This window comes from Vulpes vulpes, chromosome 3 (assembly GCF_048418805.1).
Source record: "Vulpes vulpes isolate BD-2025 chromosome 3, VulVul3, whole genome shotgun sequence".
NCBI lineage: Eukaryota > Metazoa > Chordata > Mammalia > Carnivora > Canidae > Vulpes > Vulpes vulpes.
The window spans coordinates 19,259,625-19,284,613 of NC_132782.1; the positions used below are offsets into that span (position 1 = coordinate 19,259,625).

At 36.1% G+C, this 24,989-nt stretch overlaps 1 protein-coding gene across 1 annotated transcript in view; it reads right to left on the bottom strand.

Moving 5' to 3' along the window:
* The window catches only part of CIRSR (corepressor of RBPJ and splicing regulator), a 39,316-nt gene that overhangs the window by 10,851 nt on the left and 3,476 nt on the right, over window positions 1–24,989 (bottom strand). The window contains exons 2-7 of the mRNA XM_025994013.2: window positions 23,938–24,032; window positions 18,578–18,651; window positions 17,749–17,759; window positions 17,598–17,662; window positions 17,164–17,212; window positions 15,914–16,031 (exon numbers count right to left, since the gene is read on the bottom strand). Coding sequence (XP_025849798.1) covers window positions 15,914–16,031; window positions 17,164–17,212; window positions 17,598–17,662; window positions 17,749–17,759; window positions 18,578–18,651; window positions 23,938–24,032 — 412 coding nt within the window. The remainder of the gene's footprint in view (window positions 1–15,913; window positions 16,032–17,163; window positions 17,213–17,597; window positions 17,663–17,748; window positions 17,760–18,577; window positions 18,652–23,937; window positions 24,033–24,989) is intronic.

Consider the following 24,989-nt stretch of genomic DNA (forward strand, 5'->3'; position numbering starts at 1 on the left):
AAAGGGGGCACAGTGGGAACATGCAGCACAAGTCCCAGGGAAACAGTGAACAAAGCTATTAATAAAGTGTGTGGGTGATTTTTATTTATATAGATGAGAATGTTTTATGTATGATTTTCTAAAGGTTATGCAAGAACCAATTGTACTGAATTGTAATAAAACTGCTCCATACTGGGAATTTTCCTGACACACTGCCAGTTTAGCTTAGTGGAGGCTGGAAACAATAGGGTTTCTTATTGCCCTATCCCAAGTTCATACTGAAGACAGCTAATTTGATCTATATTAAAACATACAACATAAAGAAAAAATTGAACATTTCATTTTAGTCTATGTCTCTGGAAAATACACAGAAACAAGGTAAGATAAAACTTCTCTTATTGTATGTCAGTAAAGAACAGTATTTATTAAAAACAACCTTCCCTTACAGAATAGTTAAAAATATATGACTTACATTTTATATCTTCAACTTAATTTACATGCAGATACTTTAGTGATGCTACATCCAGTGATAATAAAGTGAATTCATAGTCCATAGAGGACTAAGAAAAATCATTTGTGCTGTGATGAACATGAAGTGCTAGAAGTTAGCACCATGTTTTAATTAAGTTCTAAGAATATGAATGCTCCTGAGAGAGAATATGAGAGCTCTTGAAAATTATTCATTCACAAACCTCAAAAACATTATGCTGAATCAAAGCAGTCAGACACAGAAAATACATGCTGTATGATTCCATTTATATGAAGTTCATGAACAGGTAAAACTAACATATGAAATTAGAAATTAGAACAGCAGTTGTGGGTGGAGGAGGCTGACTGGTAAGGGACAGAAGGGAATTTTCTAGGTTATGGCAATACTCTATGCTCTGAATCTTTGTCAGAGACATTGGTTACATGGGTACATAACATTAGTCAGACTTGAACTCTACACTTAAGAACCAGTGCATTTGGCTTAAAGTTACAAATGATATTTTAAACCAGTCAACAGTAATTACTCAATTATAGACTCTTAACTACATTTCTGTATTACATCTCTAACTATGGAGAGAGTCTGGCATAGGGAATTTCAACTTATTCATCCCTACTATATAACATACAAGGTGATTTTAAAAATCATGTATTACTGGGAGATTATCATTATTAAATATTTTATTTATTTATTTTTAAAGATTTTATTTATTTATTCATGAGGGATACAGAGAGAGAGAGAGAGAGAGAGAGAGGGAGAGAGAAGTAGGCTTCCTACAAGGAGCCTGGTGCAGGACTTGAAGGACTTGATCCTAGATCCCGGGATCATGCCCTGAGCTGAAGGCAGACGCTCAATGGCTAAGCCACCCAGGAATCCAAGATTATTTTATTTCATTAGGCCTCTTAGAGAACAGAGAACTTAATTTTTGTCTTCAAGCTTATAAGCTTTTGGGGAACACTAGTTCATATCAAAGAACAGGAAAAATATAAATTATAAATCTGTGTTATAAGATATATTGAGAGATGATAAACAGTGATGCTTATAATAGTTGCCAAACCTTTCCATTCAACCAGTAAACTATTATTTATTAAGCATGTACATTGTACAAGGCATTGGGATACAAAGATAAATAAGATAAAGTCCCCAATTCAGAAAAACTTACTTTCCAGGAAAGAACAAGAAACTGAATTTGATTTTCAAACTGTCATACAATTTTGGAAAAGGCAAAAAGTATGGCATTCTAAGTGAGTGGAACATGATGAAGGTTGTTAACTTCATTAAGTTTGATTTGTGTAGAATTAATATTTACTAGGTGGACTACATTTCATTCGTTTTCCTTTTCCAGGCAATCACTAGCTAATTTCCTTTACTTGAAGCTGGCAGACCTTGAGTAGACAGAATGATGTTAATAGGAAGAATCATGTAAAAGAGAGTTACGACGGTGATCTGAAAATTTTAATACTCCTTGGAGATTATGGAAAGTGTAGCCCCCACTGCCCCACACATGCCTTTAACACAGAGCAGAGTCATTTACTGATAGAACAGGATCACAACAATTAATTTAATGTCAATGGAATTTTTCTTTTTTTAAAAAAAGATTTTATTTATTCATGAGAGACACAGAGAGAGGCAGAGGGAGAAGCAGGCTCCATGCAAGGAGCCCGATGTCAGACTCGATCCCGTGACTCCACGATCACACCCTGGGCCGAAGGGAGGTGCTCAACCACTGAGCCACCCAGGTGTCGCAGAAAAGAGCATTCATAGGCAAACGAATCTTTGCAATAAGTGTAAAATAATACATTCCTCAATTTAAGCTATTTATTCATTTTCATATTGAATGAAACACACTAAAAACTATCGTGTAAACAAGACTGGATAGAAACATGTGAAACATTAAATACCCACCTGACATCATTTCAGCCATTTGTAGCTAAGTTCTCAAGCGTAGACATTGTAAAGAAAAAGAAATTTTGGGGAATGCAAGCTGGTGCAGCCCCTTTGAAAAATAGTATGGAGGTTCCTAAAAAAGTTCAAAATAGAGCTACCCTACGACTCAGCAACTGCACTACTGAGCATTTACCCTAAAGATACAAACGTAGTAATCTGAAGGGGCACCTGCACCCCAATGTTCATAGCAGCAATGTCCACAATAGCCGAACTATGGAAAGAGCCCAGATGTCCATCAACAGATGAATGGATAAAGAAGATGTGGTGTATGGACTACAACTCAGCCATCAAGAAAATGAAATCTTGCCATTTGCAACAACATGGATGGAACTAGAGGATATTATGCTAAGCAAAAAAAGTCAATCAGGGAAAGACAATTATCATATGATCTCACTCATAAGTGGAATTTAAATGAGAAAATAAAATGAGATAAAATTAGAGAGGGAAAAAAAAAATTAGAGAGGGAAGCAAACCATAAGAGACTTAATCATAGGAAACAAACTGAGGGTCACTGGAGGGGAGGGGATGGTGGGATGGGATAAGTGGGTGATGAACATTAAGGAGGTCACATAAAGTAATGAGCACTGGGTATTATATAAGACTGATAAATCACTGATCTCTACTTCTGAAACCAATAATACATTATATGTTAATTAACTGAATTTAAATAAAAATTTTTTTTAAAGGGTTAAATAAACTTATAGTAAACCCATATGTAGGGTAATATGTACCCATTATAATGATAATACAGTCATATTTATTAACGTATAACTAATTCCACAATGAAATTTTTAAAAAGTTATAAAAATGGAATACAGAGTATGGCCCATTTATGTATTGTATATTCTGTCTCTTTCTATATGAATAAATTTCACTAGGGAACTATATATGTTAACAAACACATATACCATATACAGAGAGAATAGAACACAAAATCTTGAAAGGACATAGGCCAAAATGTTAAAAGTTGTATTTCCTGTGCATGTTGGCAGAAACACGGGTGATTTCTGTTTCTTTTATATACTATCTTGATATATGCATCATTAATAATGACAATGAATTGTCTGCAACATTTAAGATTTCAAAATGGTCTGAAGAACACTGCAACAGAAACTTGTAAAGCCATTCTCAGCTTAAGAAATAAAATGCTAACACACCAAAAAAATTTTTTTTTATATATCAAAATTATCCAGTGACACCTTTTTGAATTTGAAATTTACTTTTATTAAAAATGTGTAATTTGCCATATTATATAAAGTCAGTTCCAAATATTTTAAAAATCGGGACACCTGGGTGGCTCAGTGGTTGAGCATCTGCCTTTGGCTCAAGGTGTGATCCTGGACTTCTGGGATCGAGTCCCACATCGGCCCCCTGCACAGAACCTACTTCTCCCTCTGCCTATGTCTCTGCCTCTCTCTCTCTATGTGTCTCCCATGAATAAATAAAATCTTAAAAAACCCAAATATTTAAAAAATCATAGCTAAGTTTAAAAAAAAAGGCAAAGTACTTTACATATATAGCAATTTAAGCCTAAAAAACCAAAAGTCAAATAATTAGTAGAATATGAAACTCATGTTAATAAATTTGGACTCAATGTTTATTCACTGTTATGTTACTTTAACAACTTTTAGATTTTGGTACAATATATAAAGAGCCTGAAAGTCCTCCCATCCTTCCAACAACAAAGAGGTGAAAAAAACAAATCTTCTTAGAGGTATTCAAGAATTGAGGCCACAGGGTAAAAACACTGCCCCCAAAACAGGAGATAGGTGACACACAGAATCACAGTTTAATGGGACCAGGAACGACCAATAGAGTCAGCAACTACTAGGAATCCTTAAAAGGGAAACATTGGACTGAGCAAGGACTAGCTTGAGGACTAAAACCACTTCTAGAAGTTTTACTTCCAGGAGCCTCACCAGGTTCCCACTATGAATATCTCCTGGTACTTACCTTCCAACAGTAAGAAACAAAAGTAATCATTCTGAAATATTCCCAGAGCATTTTGTTGTCCTGAGCATATGCCTACTCTCAAGGGAAACTTACCAGAACCTAACCTACATGGAAAAAAAAGAAGCTGAGAAGTAGAGGGGAAAAGCTGAGAAGTACTTGTGAAGGTTACAGCCTACTGGCACAGGCTGACTAAAAAGTGAGACTTAGGAGCGCCTGGCTGGCTCAGTTGGAGGAACATGCAACTCCTGATTGTGGGGTCATGAGTTTGAGCCCCATGGTGGGTGTAGCAATTACATAAACACATACATACATAAAAATAAACCTTAAAAAAGAAAAGAATGAGACTTAGTCATAGGATTATAGAATGATTCTCCTTCCCCTGTATCTTACCACCACATTAATAGGGTGCCTGTAAGAGATTACAACTGAAGCAAGGCTCAGACTGTGTTATAAAGAAGCAGTCTCTAGGGAACCAAAAGATAATAGGGAAAACAAAAACAAGAACACTAGAAGAAATTTAAGCCCCTGATATCTACAGCTATAGCAAATAAACACAGGACCTCACATTAAAGACCTATTTTTTTAAAAAAGATTTTATTAATCCATCCATGAAAGACACACACACACACACACACACACACACACAGAGAGAGAGAGAGAGAGAGAGAGAGAGGCAGAGACACAGGCAGAGGGAGAAGCAGGCTCCATGCAGGGAGCCCGACGTGGGACTTGATCTCGGGACTCCAGGATCACGCCCCAGGCTGAAGGCAGACACTAAACTGCTGAGCCACCCAGGGATCCCCGCGAAAGACCTATTTACCTCAGTTTCATCTACCTGAGGATACATCATGTCTTGCTTTCAACAAAAAAAATTACAAGTATACTAAAATACAAAGCAAACATCAGAATCAAACTTTTAGCTAAGATGTAAATTCTGGACTTACCAGATTGTGAATTTAAATAAGACTAATATGCTAAAGGCTCTAATGGACAGAATGGGCAACATGTAAAAACAGATGGGTAGGGGCGCCTGGGTGGCTCAGATGGTTAATACCTGCCTTTGGCTCAGGTCATGATCTCAGGGTCCTGGGATCGAGCCCCTTATTGGACTCCCTGCTCAGTGGGGAGTCTGCTTCTCCCTCTCCTTCTGCCTCTCTCCCCCCTGCTCATGCTCTCTCTGTCTCAAATGAATAAATTCTTAAAAAAAAGACAAACAAACCCAGATGAGTAATATAAGCAGAGACAGAAACACTAAGATAAACAATCTAAAGGAAATACTAGAAATAAAAGATTTTAATAGAAATAAAGAATGCCTCTGATGAGCTCATCAGTAGACTGGACAAGGCTGAGGGAAGAATCAGTGAGCTTTAAGATATGTGATTAGAAACTTCTCAAACTGAAAGCAAAGGGGAAGAAAATGAAAAAAGGAAAACCAGAATATTCAAAAACTGTGGGACAATTATAAAAGGTACAACATATACACAACAGGAATACTAGAAGCGAGAAAACAGAGAAATGAAGACAAATCTGAAATGGATAAGAGTTCCCAAGACTAACAACAGACAACAAACCACAGATTCAGGAGGCTCAGAGCTCACCAAGCATGATGAATACCAAAAAAATCTACACCTAGGTATAGCATACTCAAACTGCAGAATCAAAGACAAAGAGAAAATCTTAAAAGTTGCCACAGGGGGAAAAACCCTTACCTAGAAAGGAACAAAGATAAAAATGACATCATACTTCTCTTAAAAAACCATGCAAGCAATAGGAGAGTGAAATATTTAGTGTTGAAAGATAAACCTACCAACACTGAATTCTGTATCCAGTGCAACTGTCCTTCAAAAGTGAAGGAGAAATAAAGACTTTCTTAGACAAACAAAAATTGAGGAATTTGTCACCAACAGACCTGCCTTGCAAGAAAGATTAAAAGATGTTCTTCAGAGAGAAGGAAAATGACACAGATCAGAAATCTGGATCTACATAAAGAAAGAGCATCTGAAAAGGAATAAATGAAAAATATTCTTTCTTATTCTTAACTGACCTAACAGATAATATCTTGTTGAAAATGATAACAACAACAATATATTGGACGATTATAGCTTATGAATAAATGTCTGACAGCAATGTTAAATGGGACAGAAAAAAGGAATTGTATTATATAAAGGAGTTGGTTTGCTCTGTTATAAAGTACTGGTATTACTTGTGAAGTGGTACAGTGCTATTTTAAAGTCAAATTAGTTGTAAATGCATATTGCAAATTTTTTAAAAAGATTTTATTTATTTATTCATGAGAGACACACAATGAGAGAGAGGCAGAGACAGGCAGAGGGAGAAGCAGGCTCCGTGCATGGAGCCTGATGTGGGACCTGATCCCAGCGTCCCTGAGCAGACGCTCAACCACTGAGCCACCCAGGTGTCCTTATACTGCAAATTTTTTTTTTTTAATTTAACTTATTTATTCATGAGAGATACAGAGAGAGATGCAAAGACACAGGCAGACAGAGAAGCAGGCTCCATGCAGGGAGCCTGATGTGGGACTTGATCCCAGGACTCCGGGATCACGCCTTGAGCCAAAGGCAGTCACTCAACTGCTGAGCCACCCAGGTGTCCCGATATTGCAAATTCTAAAGCAACCAATAAAACAAAACAAAAAAAAGTAAAATTGATACACTGAGAGGAGAGAAAATGGAATCATCAGTTAAAACCAAAGAAAAGGGATCCCTGGGTGGCGCAGCGGTTTGGCGCCTGCCTTTGGCCCAGGGCGCGATCCTGGAGACCCGGGATCGAATCCCACATCGGGCTCCCGGTGCATGGAGCCTGCTTCTCCTTCTGCCTGTGTCTCTGCCTCTCTCTCTCTCTCTCTGTGTGTGACTATCATAAATAAATAAAAATAAAAAAAAAAACATTTAAAAAAACCAAAGAAAATAGCAAAAGAGCAGAACACAAAAAATAAAACAAAGAATGAGGGCAAGAAATAGAAAATAATTATAGATATAATAGATCTTAATTCAGTTGTGTGATTAATATGTTATTATATACATAAGACCTAATGTTCTCTATAACAAACCCACTTTTTTTTAATTTTTAAAAGTAGTTTCTATGCCCAATGTGGGGCTTGAACTCACCGCCCCAAGATCAAGAGTAGAACGCCCTACTAACTGAACCAGTCAGGCATCCCAACAAACCTACTTTATTTATTTTTTTTTAAAGATTTTATTTATTCATTCATGAGAGGCACAGAGAGAGAGAGAGAGAGAGAGAGAGAGAGAGGCAGAGACACAGGCAGAGGGAGAAGCAGGGGCTTCCTGCGGGGAGCCTGACGTGGGACTCAATCCTGGGTCTCCAGGATCATGCCCTGGGTTGAAGGCAGCGCTAAACCACTGGGCCATCAGGGCTGCCCACAAACCTACTTTAAATATAATGACACAAATAGATTAAAATAATGGAGAAAGATATACCATGTTAGCACTAATAAATAAAGCTGTAGCATACATATTAATTTCAGACAAAGCAGATTTCAGACCAAGCAAATTTATCAAGCATAAAGAGACAATTACACAACGAAAAAAGGGGTTCATTCTCTGTAAGACATTACAATTTCTAATATGTATGCATTTAACAATACAGCATCAAAATATAAGGCAAAAACTGATAATGTTTTTAGAAATAGACAAATCTACTATTATAGTTGGAGATTTCAATGCCACTCTTTCAGAAGTAGACAGATCCAGTGGGCAAAATAAATTAGGATATACTTGAACAGCACTATCCTTCAACTGCATCTAGTTGACATCTATAGATTATCTCATCATCAACAGCAGAATACACATTTTTCTCAAGCTCATATGGAACATTCACCAAGACAGACCAGGTTCTGGGCTATGTAACACACCTTAACAAACATAAAAGAATAGAAATCATTCAAACAATGCTCTCAGACCAAAATGTAATTAAACTAGAAATCAGTAACAGAAAATCCCAAAGTATCTGGAGATTAAACACCATACTTCTAAATAACACATGGGTTGAAGAAGTCTTAAGAGAAAATTTAAAATAGTTTGAACTGGGATCCCTGGGTGGCGCAGCGGTTTAACGCCTGCCTTTGGCCCAGGGCGCGATCCTGGAGACCCGGGATCGAATCCCACGTCGGGCTCCCGGTGCATGGAGCCTGCTTCTCCCTTTGCCTATGTCTCTGCCTCTCTCTCTCTCTCTCTGTGTGACTATCATAAATAAATAAATAAAATTAAAAAAAAAAAAAAGATTTAAAAAAAATAAAAATAAAAAATAAAATAGTTTGAACTAAATGAAAAAGAACTTGGCTAGACTTTGTCCCCAGTTCCTCAGAGGGAGTCTTTAAATCCTCGAAAATTTTCTTTTTCTTTGAGAGAGAGAGAGAGAGAGAATGCAAGAGCGCACACACACACACATTTGAGGACAAGTAGGGGGCATGGCAAAAAGGGAAGGAGATGAACAAGCAGACTCTATGCTGAGTGAAGAGCCTGATGCAGGGCTCAATCTCATGACCCTGAGATCATGACCTGAACTGAAATCAAGAGTCAGACGCCTAACTGACTGAGACACCCAGGGGCTCCAGGCTGCCTTTTGTCGATTGTTTCCTTTCACTATGTAGTTTTTATCTTGACGAAGTCCCAATAGTTCATGTTTGGTTTTGTTTCCGTGCCTCTAAAGTAAACTTATGGATTTGGGGAGATAATGATAGGTCAGTGTAGGCTGATCAATTATAATAGACGTGAAGCGCCTGCTGGCTCAGTTGGTGGAGTGTGCCAACTCTTGATCTCAGGGTTGTAAGTTCAAGCCCCATATTGGGTATATAAAGATTACTTAAAAATAAAATATTAAAAAATTATAACAAATGTACCATTCTTATAGAGGATGGTGATAATAGGAGAGGCTATGCATTTGTGGGGGCAGGGTGCTATGGGAAATCTGTACCTCCCTCTCAATTTTCCTCCGAATCTAAAACTTCTATAAAAAATAAAGTTTATTAAAAGGACAAAAAACAAAAAGATTAAGTAGGAGACACACAGATATATGTAACTATTAAATCTATTAAGAAAGCAAAAGACAAAAACAAAAATACTCCTTACTTTGAAAACTGTCACTATGGATTAAAAAATGTTTAATTTCAGTATACACTAAAAACTTAAATGACAGATAGTAAGAGTCAATGATAAGAATTAAGGGCCAAGAGTGTAGATAAAAGGCAGGTGGGTAGGCCATTTGATTGTACTGTAATATTTTATAAAAATTCAGTCACCACTGAAGCTTGCAAGTTTTACATATAATTCTGATGTATTTAGAGTGCACAGAAACTTACAAAGTTAAGATGATCTTATCCGTAGAAAAGATATTCTAAACAGCTTAGCCAAAAGAAGCATTTTGATTGCCTAATTTAACTTTGTAAAGGAGAAGTAAATCTTATAGCTGGTCTCTGTAAACCTCACAGCTGGAACATTCTAACAGCACCTTGCAGTTTCCAGTGATCAAAGTAAGTTACTTTATATACTAAACTAAGAATTTCATAATAGAAATAATGCAACACCAGGGGGTGCGGTTATCATGAAATAATTACACTCCTGGGAGATTACAGGCACAAGGCTGTACCCCAGGGGTGTGATTATCCCATGATAACCACATCCACTGAAATTGCATTATTGCAAAAATAAGCTCTATTCACTGGTGAGACATTATTCAATAGGTGATTTTTTAAAATGAAAGGATTTTTTAGCTTGAATCAGCAAGTGGATTAGGAAATTGGCCAGTTTATTTTTCATTGCATTCAAATTCAGAATACAACATCATTATTATTTGCTTTCCTATTTGATACTGTAGAGTTTTTTATTTTGTTTTTGAGAAACCTTTAAGAGTTTCTATTACTGTTAGTTAAGTGGCACTGCTAAATTCAGGTCAAACTTCAAATGTTTTAACTGAGCAATAAAATTTTAAATAATTTACTTCTATGTACAAAATTTTTAATTTTTCTAAAATAATATCCACTTATAAAACTTCTAAGTGTACAATCAATGTTAATATATTCGTCTACTTCCTGCCAGACATTTTCCCACGAGTATCTGTCTATATATCTACCTAAAGATAGCAAGAGAAACATGAATGGAATCCAGGTAGCTACTATGTTTTAGAACTTGCTTTTTTTATTTGACCAAATGTTAAGGACATCAGTATCATTAATAAGTCTTTTTATCGGGGATCCCTGGGTGGCGCAGCGGTTTGGCGCCTGCCTTTGGCCCAGGGCGCGATCCTGGAGACCCGGGATCGAATCCCACGTCGGGCTCCCGGTGCATGGAGCCTGCTTCTCCCTCTGCCTGTGTCTCTGCCTCTCTCTCTCTCTGTGTGTGTAACTATCATAAATAAATAAAAATTAAAAAAAAAAAGTCTTTTTATCATATCAATTGTTCTTATACACAGCTGAAGCTGATGGTTCTCAACCTTCATAGTGCATCAGAAATAGATTGTAACTTTCATCATCTTCATCATCTTCTGGGGTATCACAGATGGTGAAAGCTACTGATCCATTTTTACCATAATTTTATCACAGAGTTCAGAGGTTTGAGATATTCTCAGATGAGTAAGATATAGGATTTAAAAGAAATAAAAAATATCCTGTGTATTTACCAGTATTTGTTCTCACACTTACATTAGCCAGTTTTAAAGGAAAAACTGTTAATGGAAATTTTCCTAATACTTTTTTTCTATAAAGAATGAGGCAAAGAGGGACGCCTGGGTGGCTCAGTGGTTGAGCGTCTGCCTTCGGCTCAGGTCATGATCCTGTGATCTAGGATTGAATCCCACATCGGGCTCCCTGTGAGGAGCCTGCTTCTCCCTCTGCCTATGTCTCTGCCTCTCTATGTCTCTCATGAATAAATAAATCTTAAAAAAAAAAAAAAAAAAAAAAGAATGAGGCAAAGAATTCAGACTGCTACTTATATTTCTCATCATAAACATACCGTTTACAACATACCAGTAACTTTTTGCTTTCTTTAGCGGTTACAACTATTCTGAAAATAAATTTAATATAGGAGTACAAAGGAAAACATTTGCCTTTTGAAGCATATCATGAGATATTCAGCATCTGTAAAGCCTAAATTTTAAGTTTCTTTCCCAATTTTAACCACAAATTTTATTATTTATTTATTTATTTATTTTATTTATCTATTTATCTATCTATCTACCTATCTATTTATTTATTGAGAGAGAGAGAGAGAGAGAGGCAGAGACACAAGAGGAGGGAAAAGCAGGCTCCATGCCGGGAGCCTGACGTCGGACTTGATCCCGGGACTCCAGGATCACACCCTGGGCCGAAGGCAGGCGCTAAACCGCTGAGCCACCCAGGGATCCCTTTAACCACAAATTTTAACATAAAAGAAAGTTACTTGTAATTTCATCAATTATAAAACTATTTTCATTCTTCTGTGTTTCCTTCCAGTCCTAATATATATGCATGTAGTTTTACATTACCAAAATAATGTAGATTCACTTAGTACTCCTTAATTCACTAAATATATCAACAGTTTATTGCATTCCCCTAATGCTGGATATTTAATTTATAATAGTGAAAAACAAGAAATGATGCTGAAATGAACATTTCCCTTAAAAAAAAAAAAAAAGGTTTTTCAGCACATTACCATCTTTTCTTCTCCACTGTACTATCCTGCTTCCAAAAAGAACACATACCACACCACAGAGAATATTCTATGGGATCATTTTTGCCTAAGCTCATTTTCCCAAAATTTCAGATCATGATCATCCTCTAGGGGTGACAGTCTCAGACTTCTCTCAGTATTCTGATTCGAAAGGGGCTTGGGAACCAATATTTATCTTTAACTTTTTTTTTTTTTTTTTTTTTTTTTAAGAGAGAATGCACCTGGGAGCAGGGGGTGAGAGAACAGACAGAGAGGGAGAGAATTTCAAGCAGACTCCCCACTGAGCACAGAGCCCAGTACAGGGCTCAACTTCACAACCCTAAGATCATGACCTGAGCCGAAATCACAAGTCAGACACTTAACCAACTGAGCCACCCAGGCGCCCCTCTTATCACTTTCTTCTAAATTCCTAGAAGCTGAATTTCTAAGTAAAAGGGCATGCATTTAAGGCTTTTGATACATATCATCAAATGACTCTTTAAAAAGGCTATTCCAGGGCCACCTGAATGGCTTAGTTAAGCATCCTGACCTTTGGCTCAGGTCATGAACCCGAGGTCTTGGGACTGGGCCTGCATCAGGCTCCCTGCTCAGAGGGGAGAATGCTTCTCCCTCTCCCTCTGCCCCTATACCCTGCCTGTGCTCTCTCTCTCAGTCCCTCTCAAATAAATAAATAAAATATTTTAAAAAAGGCAATTCCAATCTATCAACAGTGGATTAAAATGTTCATTTACCACACTTGCTTCAACAGTGGATGTATACTTCTTTTAAATCTTTGTAATGGAAAAAAAATAAAAAATAAAAAATAAATCTTTGTAATGGAGTGCTGGGCATTATATAAGACTGAAGAGTCACTGACCTCTACCTCTGAAACTAATAATACACTGTATGTTAATTAACTGAATTTAAATAAATAAATCTTTGCCAAAATTGATAGGCAAAAAGATAATATATTATTTTAGTTTTCGTTTCTTTGGTTATTAATGCTGTTGAAAATGTCCTTATAGGTTTCATGGCCATTTGGAGTCCTCCTTTTGTAAGCTACCTGTATTTGTATCTTTTGCTCCTTTGCCATTTGTATGTTCATCTTTTTCACTTTGACTTGAAAGAGCATTTTATTTATTTATTTATTTATTTAGAAAGATTTTATTTATTTATTTATTCATGAGAGAGACAGAGAAAGAAAGGCAGAGACATAGGCAGATAGAGAAGCAGGCTCCATGCAGGGAGCCCAACGTGGGATCCAATCCGGGGACTCCAGGATCATGCCCTGAGCCAAAGGCAGACGCCCAACCACTGAGCCACCTGGGTGTCCCGAAAGAGCATTTTATATATTAGGGTTATCAACTGTAGTATTTCAAAAAAGTTAATACATTTTTAACCTCTATCACCCACTGCTCAATTCATTTAGATACAGAGTAATAGTAATTTGTAGACAGTTCAGGCTTGGTTACATATATGTTAAGACTTAGTAGGAGCCACAAATAGTGTATTTTTCTACTTGGTTCACTTTATTTTGAAAAAGTTCATTTGACTGAAGAACAGAACTACAGTATAATCCCACCATAAGTGGGCTCAAAAAACTTTGTATAAAATGAATGATTATACTTTAAAGTCTATGAATGTAAACAGACGGCTGGAGAAGAGCTAATAACCAGCTTTGTTGTATCTGAATTCACCATCCAGTACTCTTAAAGAGGTTAAGTCAAAGGCACATGTTCTTTTAGGTGTTGTTATATATAAGACAAAGCAGGTCTACTGATTACTCAATAAAAGGCTAAGTCTGGAGTCTATCCTACTCATCCTCTCAGAAGCAGGATCAAAGTAAGATGAGGCTAGGGATTACAAAGGCAGCCATTACTACTGTCTGCCCCTAGCCAATACAGAAGTCATGTAGTTGTAAGGAAAAACGAGAATGATGCAACCCCTTCCAAAAAACATATATACCTTTCAGAAATAACTCAGATTCCTATGACTACTAAAACTGTAGTCAGAAATATTTGAGACAATGGGTTCTTCATATATGACCTAGTCTACCCTCATGTTCTTTGGGGCTTTCTTTTGGGACCTCTCCCTCTTCTTTCACCAGTTTAGTGGGGGCAGGGGAGGGGAGGGAACATCAATATGTCGGTTATAAGAGTACCTGCACAGTGGCATCATGGAACGTTCTTTTGTCAGAGATTGCCAGACCAAGGTCTGTACTAATACTCTCTCACCACTGAGCTAATGGTTTCCCTCTATGTAAAATGTGGTTTCTTATCCTTCTTTAGAGCAGTGATTAAAAAAAAAAATCGATTGTAATATTCTGTGTACTTCTTCTACCCATTCTAATATCCATATGCCATTTAAGAACAGCATCAAGGGGCGCCCAGGTGGCTCAGTCGGTTAAGCCTCTCACTCTTGATTTCAGTTCAGATCTTAATCTCAGTGTCATGAGTTCAAGCCCCATACTGGGCTCCACGCCCTTAAAAAAACTTAAAAAAAAATCCACAAAAACAAAAACTCCAGTGTCAAACTTGACAACGGACCAAATTCCTATAATCTTAATATGAGAACTAGCATTTTGAATCATAAAGCCTTCCTCTGGCTTGTTGGAAGGAAGCAGGATCTCTTGTAAGAGAATAAAAGCTGAAGGTCATATGCTGATTGACAGTGAACCCTGGGCTCAAAGGTGGTAGTGAAAGCCATAGGGAGTCCAAAAAGGTGCATCACAGGGCTAGTGAGCAGGATAGGGCTTAATGCTCAGAGCACTTGCTTCAGTACAGCAGCTCTGCCTTATATATGTTCTATATACTGGGGTTTCACATAAGAGTTCTTTTTTATTTTTTTTAATTTTATTTATTTATATTTTTTAAGAGTTCTTTTTTAAAAAGGTTCTGCAGTTTCTTAAATAATGCTGAAAAATCTCGAGTTATACTATCATCCATATTTTAAGATGAGGTAAAGCTCATAAAAGTGGAGTAACTTGTTTAAGGTTACAGTTAAGTATTATTATTTCTATTTATTCTGGTTATTTCTATTTATAATTTATTATGACTTACAGTTGGATTAGTGTGGCTATCTCAGTAATATACTAATATGGCACTGCAAATTTAAAACTTCTCAGCTTTAATATCTGAGTGTGCAAATGATCCAAACCAAATTAGACCAGTTTTTTTAAGTAGTCAATAATATGCAGGAAGGTAAATAACTTTCAAGTAAAACTCAATTTTAACATGTTTAACATCTTTTTAAACTCAATTTTGATTTTATCTCTGAACTAAAACGAGGCAATTGCTGAGTCTTCTAGTTAGCCTACATTTATAATTCTGGAGACATGAATATGAAAAATAACTATTTCTTCCTTCTATTTTTAGGTTACTAACCTGATTAACTATGCTTAATCTGTCTTTTACCTTTAAAATCAAGCTTATAGGGCAGCCTGGGTGGCTCAGCGGTTTAGCGCTGCCTTCAGCCCAGGGCCTGATCCTGGAGACCCGGGATCGAGTCCCACGTCGGGCTCCCTCCATGAAGCCTGCTTCTCCCTTGGCCTGTGTCTCTGCCTCTCTCTCTCTCTCCCTGTCACTCATGAATAAATAAATAAAATCTTTAAAATAAATAAGTAAGTAAATAAATAAATAAATAAATAAAATCAAGTTTATAGGGCTCTTGGCTAGAAAAATTAAATTTAATTCTAATACACAGCATTTCAATTCAAAATATATGACCAGAGTTCCCACTGGTCATATTTTGAGCACATGACTTGGTCCAAAAAAACCAAACCAAAGGAAACCACTACCCAGGGAGATTAAAAAAAGAAAAATGTTCTTTCCTTGTTTGTCCTTGACACAAATTCTCAAACAAACAAATCATGTCTAGTGCCTACCTGAGCCATCAGTGGGAACGGAACTTGCATTGATTCCAGAAAGACCAAATAGAGGACATTCTCGATCTGTGTTGACATGACCCCATTTGTGACATTTAATGCACCTCACATTTCGAACCTGAGAAATTGTGAACATTATTTCAGTTATTAAGATTGTAAGAATCTTTTTTTTTTTTAAAGATTTTATTTATTTATTCATGAGAGACACACAGAGAGAGAGAAAGAGAGAGGGAGAGGCAGAGACACAGGCAGAGGGAGGAGCAGGCTCCATGCAGGGAGCCTGACGTGGGACTCCATCTGGGGTCTCCAGGATCACGCCCTGGACTGAAGGCGGCGCTAAACCGCTGAGCCACCGGGGCTGCCCAGATTGTAAGAATCTAACAAATGTTCAAATCCCTACTTCTTAGTAGTTTAGGTTAAATTACTATCATTCATAAAAGATTTCCAGGGAAAGAGACTCCCTGACTATATTTGGTAATTTAACATAAATACTAAAATCTTCTATAAATTCTGCCTAAAAGCTAACCTGAATTCTGTTTCCTTTTGACTGTTAATGGTGACAATAAAACAATGTCATCTAAAAAGAAATGATAAAATATCAAAAAAGAATTATGTCCTGGCTTAATCTTAAATTCTCTAATTCATAAAAGTTAACCTTTGAAGTTTCAGTTGCCTAACCAGAGGTTTGCAAACTGTTTCTGTAAAACACCAAATAGTAAGTATTTTAGGCTTTATGGGCCAGAGGTCTCTGTTGCAACTACTCAACTCTGCCAATGTAGCAGAAAGAAGCCACGGACAATATGTAAATGAATAAGCAAGGCAGGATTCCAAAAAATGTTATTTCCAACAAGAACTTGGCCCTCTGGTAATATTTTGTCCCGATTCTAAACAAATAGTTTTACATCTTAACTTTGAGCTAATTCTCCAAATTCCTGAAAACTACAGAGACCCATATCATTATGACCCTCAATACAAACCTTTGATTCCTCTCTCTCTCTCTTTTTTTTTTAGCAGGAGAAAATCAAATTTAATAGGCATATGTACAGAGAATCCACATGGACATGAAATTTCTGATTCCTATCTTTAATCTGTCTACTATATTTAATGTTTTCTCCCCAAGTCCTTTTACTATCTGGATACAAATCAAAACCACAGAGCACTTTTTCAGCTGAAATACCTTTTGGACAACAGTATAAAGAAGTATTTATTAAGTAAGAATATTTTTACAGAGTAAAATATGGGTCACTTGCCTGAATGCCAAAGGGCTGATCTCTGATGTTCATGTCATCTTTGGCATATCTATTGAGTAGAGAATATGTATAAACACAATATTAAGAACAGTTTAATAAATTAGAGAGCAGTAATCCTGAAAATAGTTTTATGGTCCTAAATACATTATAAAATGTGTAACTTCAATAAATACACAGAACTATGAAATATATTTAGTATTTCCAAACACCACTTTATTACTAATTATCCAGTTTGATGATATGTGATTTTTAAAAAATGGAAAACTATGTAAAATTAAAGTCTATGATCAAGTAAATTAGTTGTATAAAACAAATCTTGTAAAATATCTTTTTACATTAGTCACCTACTCTAGTGAATGAAGAAGCGGTATAAGATGGGATATCAGATAAAGTTAATGATATATATTTCATCTTAAAAGAAAATTGGCTCTTACTTTTCCCGTGGAGCTCCTTTCTGCCATTCAAATTTGTATTCAGTCTCTCCTTCTGTTTCTTCTTTCTAAAAACATTAAGAAGTCTTTCAATTTTTTCATAAAATTACAATCTACTGCCAAGTAAACTGAAGCACATTAAATAGTACTTTACCTCTTTGTTTTCTTGATTGCATATCAAAGATATAGGAGAAAAAAAAAGTAGCTCAAGTTAAAAACTTCAACGTTAAAGTCTCCTATCATATATTATGATATCACAGTATTTAGTTGTAACTTGTAAGAAATTATTGGTTTGACTTTTTTTCTTCTTTCACAAGATAAAATTCAAATTGCTAAAGGATAAATACAATATTGAGTGAGACAGTAATAACACATTAATTCCTAATTTTTAAACCTTTTTATTTTTCATTGAAAGAATATTATGCTACCTATAAGTATATTCAGCAGGAAGAACTAAAGATGTATACACAAAGTATAAAAGAATAAATGCACTTCTGTCAATGTTGACATTTTTTCCTCCTCAAAGGTCAAGTCACTAAAAAAGTCAAGTCACAAAATATTACTAGATTAGACAGGTATTTTTAGTATTTATTCTATTGCACTGAATTCAGTATTTTACGATTATCTTTACAGGAAAAAATAGCAATTTTAAAGATGAAGAGCAACTTTTATGTACCTATGTATGTATTTACTTATTTAAAGATTTATGTATTTATTTATTTAGAGAGAATACAAGCGGGGAGATGGAAAGAATCCCAAGCAGAGTCTTGAGTACAGAGCCCAAAGTGGGGCTCAATCTCATGATACTGAGATCATAATCTGAGTCAAAATCAAGAGTTGGACACTTAACCAACTGAGCCACCCAGGAGCCCCAAAGATGAAGAACAACTTTAAAAAAATGTCTGTTCTAACAGTGCTCAAGCTTTAGTTGTAAAGACATCAAAGACAAAAAAAAAAAAAAAAAAAGGGAATGAGGCAAGTACCTTTTTTAGCTCCTGGTGGGGCCTCATACATGAAATTAAGGCCATTCTTTACACGCTCATCGCCCATAAGCAACCTAAATAAAACAAGAAATAAAATTAACAATTTTATATAGGAGGAAAAAATTACAGAATAACTGTTCCCCATCTTCTAAAACTCTAAGGGAATTTAGAGAAAATATTTTTGTTGGAGATAAAGTTCCAAAACTTTACTTCACTGATTAGATAACTTCTGAAATACATGAATGGAAATTCAAACAGTGCTGCCTCTTTAGTAACTGGTTTTAATTTTTGAGACTCTCTCATTACCTGAGAGATCCTAGCCCTCCCAACAGAAAAGGAGAAAAATGCCATGGTCGCCCTCACATACTTTTTTTAAACCCTGAAATGCTATGGAAATAATGACAGTTTTGAAATTCTATATTCCAGCAGAAATTTGGAATTAAGTTAAATAGTGCCAACATTTTTTCTTAATTGTGAAGGATCAACCATTTGGAAAAATGAGTCTCTCTGGAATTTCTTTAGAAAGTCAATCCAATTAGTGCTTGTAATAAGGGTCAAAGTCAATAGGAGAATCAAATTCTTTGATGAGGACACAGAGGAGAGAACAGTTTAAAGAGATCCTACAACAGGTTAATCACTATGATAGAATCAATGTCTGCTGCACCTCAAAAATCATTTTCCTTATAGTCTAACACTGAAAGTTCCCAGTTTGAGTTCTGTTTAGGGAGATATAATTTTTTAAAAAGCTCTGCAATAAATTGAATGACTGGTTGAGTTAAAGTTTTAATTCATAAGATCCAAGTAAAATACTGATTATAAAGATGAAAGCTAAAGAGTGAATAGAATCACCTCTTATATTTGAAAAAGGCAATCACAAAGGATGTATTACATAATTATAATTCTTCACTTATTTCCATTGGAATTTTTAAAGAACTATAAAAAAAAGAAAGAGCAAAAGGATGACAGGATCTCTATCTATATAATGGAATATTATTTTGCAATAAAAAGGAATGAGCTACTGAAACATGCTACAAAATAGATGAACTTCAAAAACATTATACTAAGAGAAAGAAGCCAGTCACAAAAGATCATTTATATGTGTAATCCCATTTATATGACATGCCCAGAGTAGGCAAATCTATAGAGACAGAAAAGAAATTAATGGTTGCTTAGGGCTGAGAAGTAGAAGGCACAAGGTATAAGAATGGGAAGTAACTGCTAACGGGTACAATATTTCTTTTTCAGATGATGAAAATGTTCTGATATTAGGTTAGGATGGCTCCCAAACTCTGTAATGATATATACTTAAAGCCAATGTACATTTTCAACAACTGTAAAAATTTTATCTTAAATTAACACCATCTTAAAAGTTAAAATCAAGCACGTGAAAAGCTCAACATCACTAGTCATCAGATAAATAGAAATTAGGGGCACCTGGGTGGTTCAGTCAGTGAAGTGTCTGCCTTTAGCTCAGGTCATGATCCCAGGGTCCTGTGACTGAGCCCTGCATCAGGCTCTCTGCTCAGTGGGAGGTCTACTTCTCCCTCTCTCTCTGCCCCTGCTCACTCTGTCTCACATGTGCTCTAATAAATAAATAAAATCTTAAAAATAAATAAAAACCATGAGATAGCACTTCACACTAATTAAGATGGCTGTTATTAAAAAAAAAAGGAAAATAATAAATGTTGGCAAGGACACGGAGAGAATGGAACTCTCGCGCATTACTAGTGGTAATGTAAAATGGTGCAGCTACTATGGAAGAATTTAGTGGTTCTTCAAAAGCTAAACACAGAATTACCAAATGACCTAGCAAATCTACTCCTTTTTTTTTTTTTTTTAGAGCACTGCTTTATTTATTTATTTATGATAGTCACAGAGAGAGAGAGAGAGAGGCAGAGACACAGGCAGAGGGAGAAGCAGGCTCCATGCACCGGGAGCCTGATGTGGGATTCGATCCCGGGTCTCCAGGATCGCGCCCTGGGCCAAAGGCAGGCGCCAAACCGCTGCGCCACCCAGGGATCCCTACTCCTAAGAATATATCTAAAGGAACTGGGACTTGAACAGATGGACATTTGCATGCTAATGTGTATAGCAGCATTACAGCAGCCAAAAGGTAGAAGCAACTTAAGTGTCCATTCATGGATGGATGGGTAAATACAGTATATACACACAATGGAATATTATATAGCCATAAGAAAATAAGTTCTAACCCATGCTACAATATGGATGAATCTTGAACACACTGTGCTAAGAGAAACAAATCAGTTGCAAAGAAACAAATATTTTATGATTCTACTTATTAGAGGCACCTATAATAGGCAAATTCATAGAAACAGAAAGTAAAATAGTGGTTACCAGGGGATGAAGGGAGAGGGAAATAGGGAATTATTGTTTAATGGGTACAGAGTTTCTATTTGGTGTAACGGAAAATGTTTTGGAGATAAATAGTAGCGATAACATAACACTGTCAATGAAATTAATGGCAGTGAATTGTACACTTAAAAATGTTCTATATATTTTACCCCTGCAAAAAAACATTTAGTTTATACTGAAACAAAAATAACATAAAATAAAAACTGGAAGATCCAATTTCCACTTCATGTAAAATTCAACAAGTATATAAAATAAAAGGTAAAGACATGATACTGGCATTTTGTTTTAATTTCAATTAAAAATTTGTAAAAATTAAAAAAAAACTTGTAAAAATTATTATTTTTTTGCTGTTGATTATATGCAGAGTGAATGTACTGACATCCCAATAAATCTGTTTTTATCCAGTCAGAATAATAAATGTGACTGTCATCTTTAAAAAAAAATGTATGTAAAAAAAAGGGGGGGGGGAATCCCTGGGTGGCTCAGTGGTTCAGCACCTGCCTTTGGCCCAGGGTATGATCCTGGAGTCCCAGGATCGAGTCCCACATCGGACTGCCTACATGGAGCCTGCTTCTCCCTCTGCCTGTGTCTCTGCCTTTCTCTGTCTCTCGCTGTGTCTCTCATGAATAAATAGATAAAATCTTAAAAAAAAAAAAAAGGTTGCAGCATGTGAAATGGATTTAGGAACCAAGCTGGTAGAGCAGTCAAAGGCCAAAACTGACACAATCTGAGCAACAAAATAAGTAACAATAATAGTGTATTATAATCCATTGAATAAGTATCACTGAGTCCATACTAATAGAAATAATTACATACATAACTAAATGAGAGAAAGGGAAAATTCTTCTTTCCAGAGGAATTCAAACTTTAAAATATAGGGGGAATGAGAGGAATAGAACTATTGGAATACCACAGTAATAACTGATGCAGGCAATATCCACCAGTGAATGCTAGCTTAGTGGACAAAAGTTCAAAAAAACCCAGGATATCTGTATAGCTTCAAATATTTAATTACAAAGAGAATAAAGTAACTCTTTTTTAAGATCAAGAATAAACAGGGGGCACCTGGTTGGTTGAGTTGGTAGAATGTGTGACTCTTGATGTCAGGGTTCTGAGTTCAAGCCCCATGCTGGGCATGGAGCCTACTTAATAATAAGAAGAAGAAAGAAGAAGAAGAAAGAAGAAAGGGAGGGGGGAAGGAGGAAGGAAGGGAGGGGGGAAGGAGGGAGGAAGGGAGGGGGGAAGGAGGAAGGAAGGGAGGGGGGAAGGAGGAAGGAGGGAGGAAGGAGGGAGGAAGGACGGAGGAAGGGAGGGAGGAAGGAAGGAAGGAAAGAAGGAAGGAAGGAAGGAAGGAAGGAAGGAAGGAAGGAAGGAAGGAAGAAGAAGAAGAAAACCCAGCATAATCTGTTGCAAACCTACTTTTCCATCTCCACTATCTTTTTATCAGCCTAACTCAATTATTGACTGCTTCCCCAAACACCCTCTCTACTCTCCCACTTTGATCTTTAATAAGCTTTTACTATATGGAAATCAGGGTTTCTCAACAGTGGTGCTACTGACATTTTGGACCAGATCATTCTTTGCTGTGTGGGACTGTTCTGTACACTGTAGGATGTTTTGCAGCATCCCTAGTCTTTACCCGCTAGATGCTGGTAGCATCCAACCTCTGAGTTCTGACAATCAAAAATGTGTCCGAATGCTGTCACATGTCCCCTGGCAGGAGGGTGGCCAGTGGGGGGAAATAATGGCCTTCAGATGAGGACCACTGATCTAAATCCTTAACATTCTTCATAGTTCAGCTCAATTGTCACTTCTTTCATGAAGTTTTACCTTGTTATCCCAAATGGAATCATCTGTCCTACATTAGCATGCTATAGTTTTTAAAACATTGTGTTTTTAATATGTCAAGTTATTATATTCAGCTTTGAACTATGTGTACATAGATATTTCTGAGGGCAGAGACAAACTATATATCACACTTGTATAGGCCACTATTTAAACAGCCTGCTATTTATGGTCTTGCATGAAATTAGGTACTCAATAAAAGTTAACCAAATTAAATAGAATTAGTGAGAAGAGTACTTAATTGACCTAAAAGTTTTATTTCTATAATTTCACTCTTGATATACTATATTTTTTTATTTTACTTTTTTTTAAAAAGATTTTTATTCATTTGACAGAGAGCAAGAGTACAAGAGGCAGAGGGAGAGGAAGAAGCAGGTTCCCTGCTGAGCAGAAAGCCCAATGTGGGGCTTGATCCTAGCACCCAAGATCATGACCTGAGCCAAAGGCAGATGCTTAACCAACTGAGCCACACAGGCGCCCCTTGATATACTATATTTAAAGAGAATATTTAGTAAGAGTTAAGTAGTACTTCACTTATGTTCCATAGTTTGATGAAAAACAGAAATGAACTGAAGATAGTATGGTCTATGTAATTAAAGCACTATCATTCACTTGCTTAATTAACCAAGAGCAATTAGCTTCAGAATTAGACATATTAATATAAACATAAAATGACATTAGATGAAGGGCAGGTACTCTGCTGGAATACATCAAAACAGAACTCTACTATGATTCTGCCATTAATAGGGCAATGACATGCAGGTCAAGTAGAGACACTTCATTTTACTTTTTGAAGGTGTCCTGTACATCTTTTTATTTCAGTGTACGCCAAAAAAGTATCTTTGTAAGCAATCTCAGTAGTTTGAGCGTAGACTTTCATTGTTCTTCCAAGCTTTACCTAAGTTGGGATTTGCTCGTCAACTGTGTGATGGAGTCACATCAATATATGTTTTATGTGAATTATGGGTAAGGCTGGAAAAAGTGGCAATGTACAGATATAAGAGTAAAGAGGGTACACAGGAAATAGAATCCTACCACTCGGGAATTCAATTCAAAAAAGCTAATTTACTGTATGATTTAGTAAGTGATTATTCTCATGCAACTGAGTATTCTAAAAACATTAGCATAGTGAAATTTCTTACCTATTATCATATGATTCTTGTTCTTTAAGATACTGTTGCATTAATTCTTCTTGTTTCTTCTTATCATATGATATTTTCTGTTCTGCCATCCATACCTAAATTAGTGAAGTAAGAAATTTAAGTTAAATAGTAAGTTTTCTTTTCTTTTATAACAAAATATAAAATGCTATCATATATGGTTTACAACATAACCTATTTTGGCCATAATGACATCACCACAAAATAACAGCTAAAAAGTCTGATTTGTGCCTTGATACAGGTCCTTAAATCTAGTCATTCAAAATAGCTAAACTTCCATGCAAAACTATCAAACTTAAGAACCACTTTGAGCACCTGCAGTACAACAGCTTCTTGCATGCAGTCTCCATATCATCTTAGAGAAGAGAATGACCATCTCTCTATATGGAATATGTCTAGTCTAGAAAACACCTACGGCACAACCAGTAGGAATAAACAATGCCCATGAGTATCACAGACACTCCAAAAGAGGAGAAATGGAGGATAAGGAATAGAAAAAAAAAAAAAAAAAAAAGAAAGAAAAGAAATGGAAAGGTAGTTGTAGAAAAAAGGAAAGAGACAAGAGAGAAAACAGGTAACAGAGATGTGTCAAATGTCTTGAGTTGCTCAAGGGTACCAAACCACAGGCTGACTGTGTCTCTACGTGAAATCCTCAAAATCATAAAAGTACTGGAGGTAAAAAGCCCACACAACTTATACAAGAATACTTAATCAGGTTATTTCTTGGTTTCAAAGGTATCAGTGCCTTCCTACTGCCTTTACAGTAAAGGACACAGTATTTGACAACCATTCAATGTAAACAAGAAATCAAGACTTTCTCTCTAAATATGCTGTTTTAGGAAGGTAAACTGGAGGACAAATATTTACATTGATAAAATTATAATTATTAACTATGGGGGCAGATAGGTATGCAGAGGAGAGTGTGGGACAAGACTGCCATTACTCAATTCTAGAAGCAAAACAGGTGTAGTTACCAGTATTTTAATAATGATGAAATAGGAATGTTCTAGGGGACACTGTTTTAGAAGTGGGTA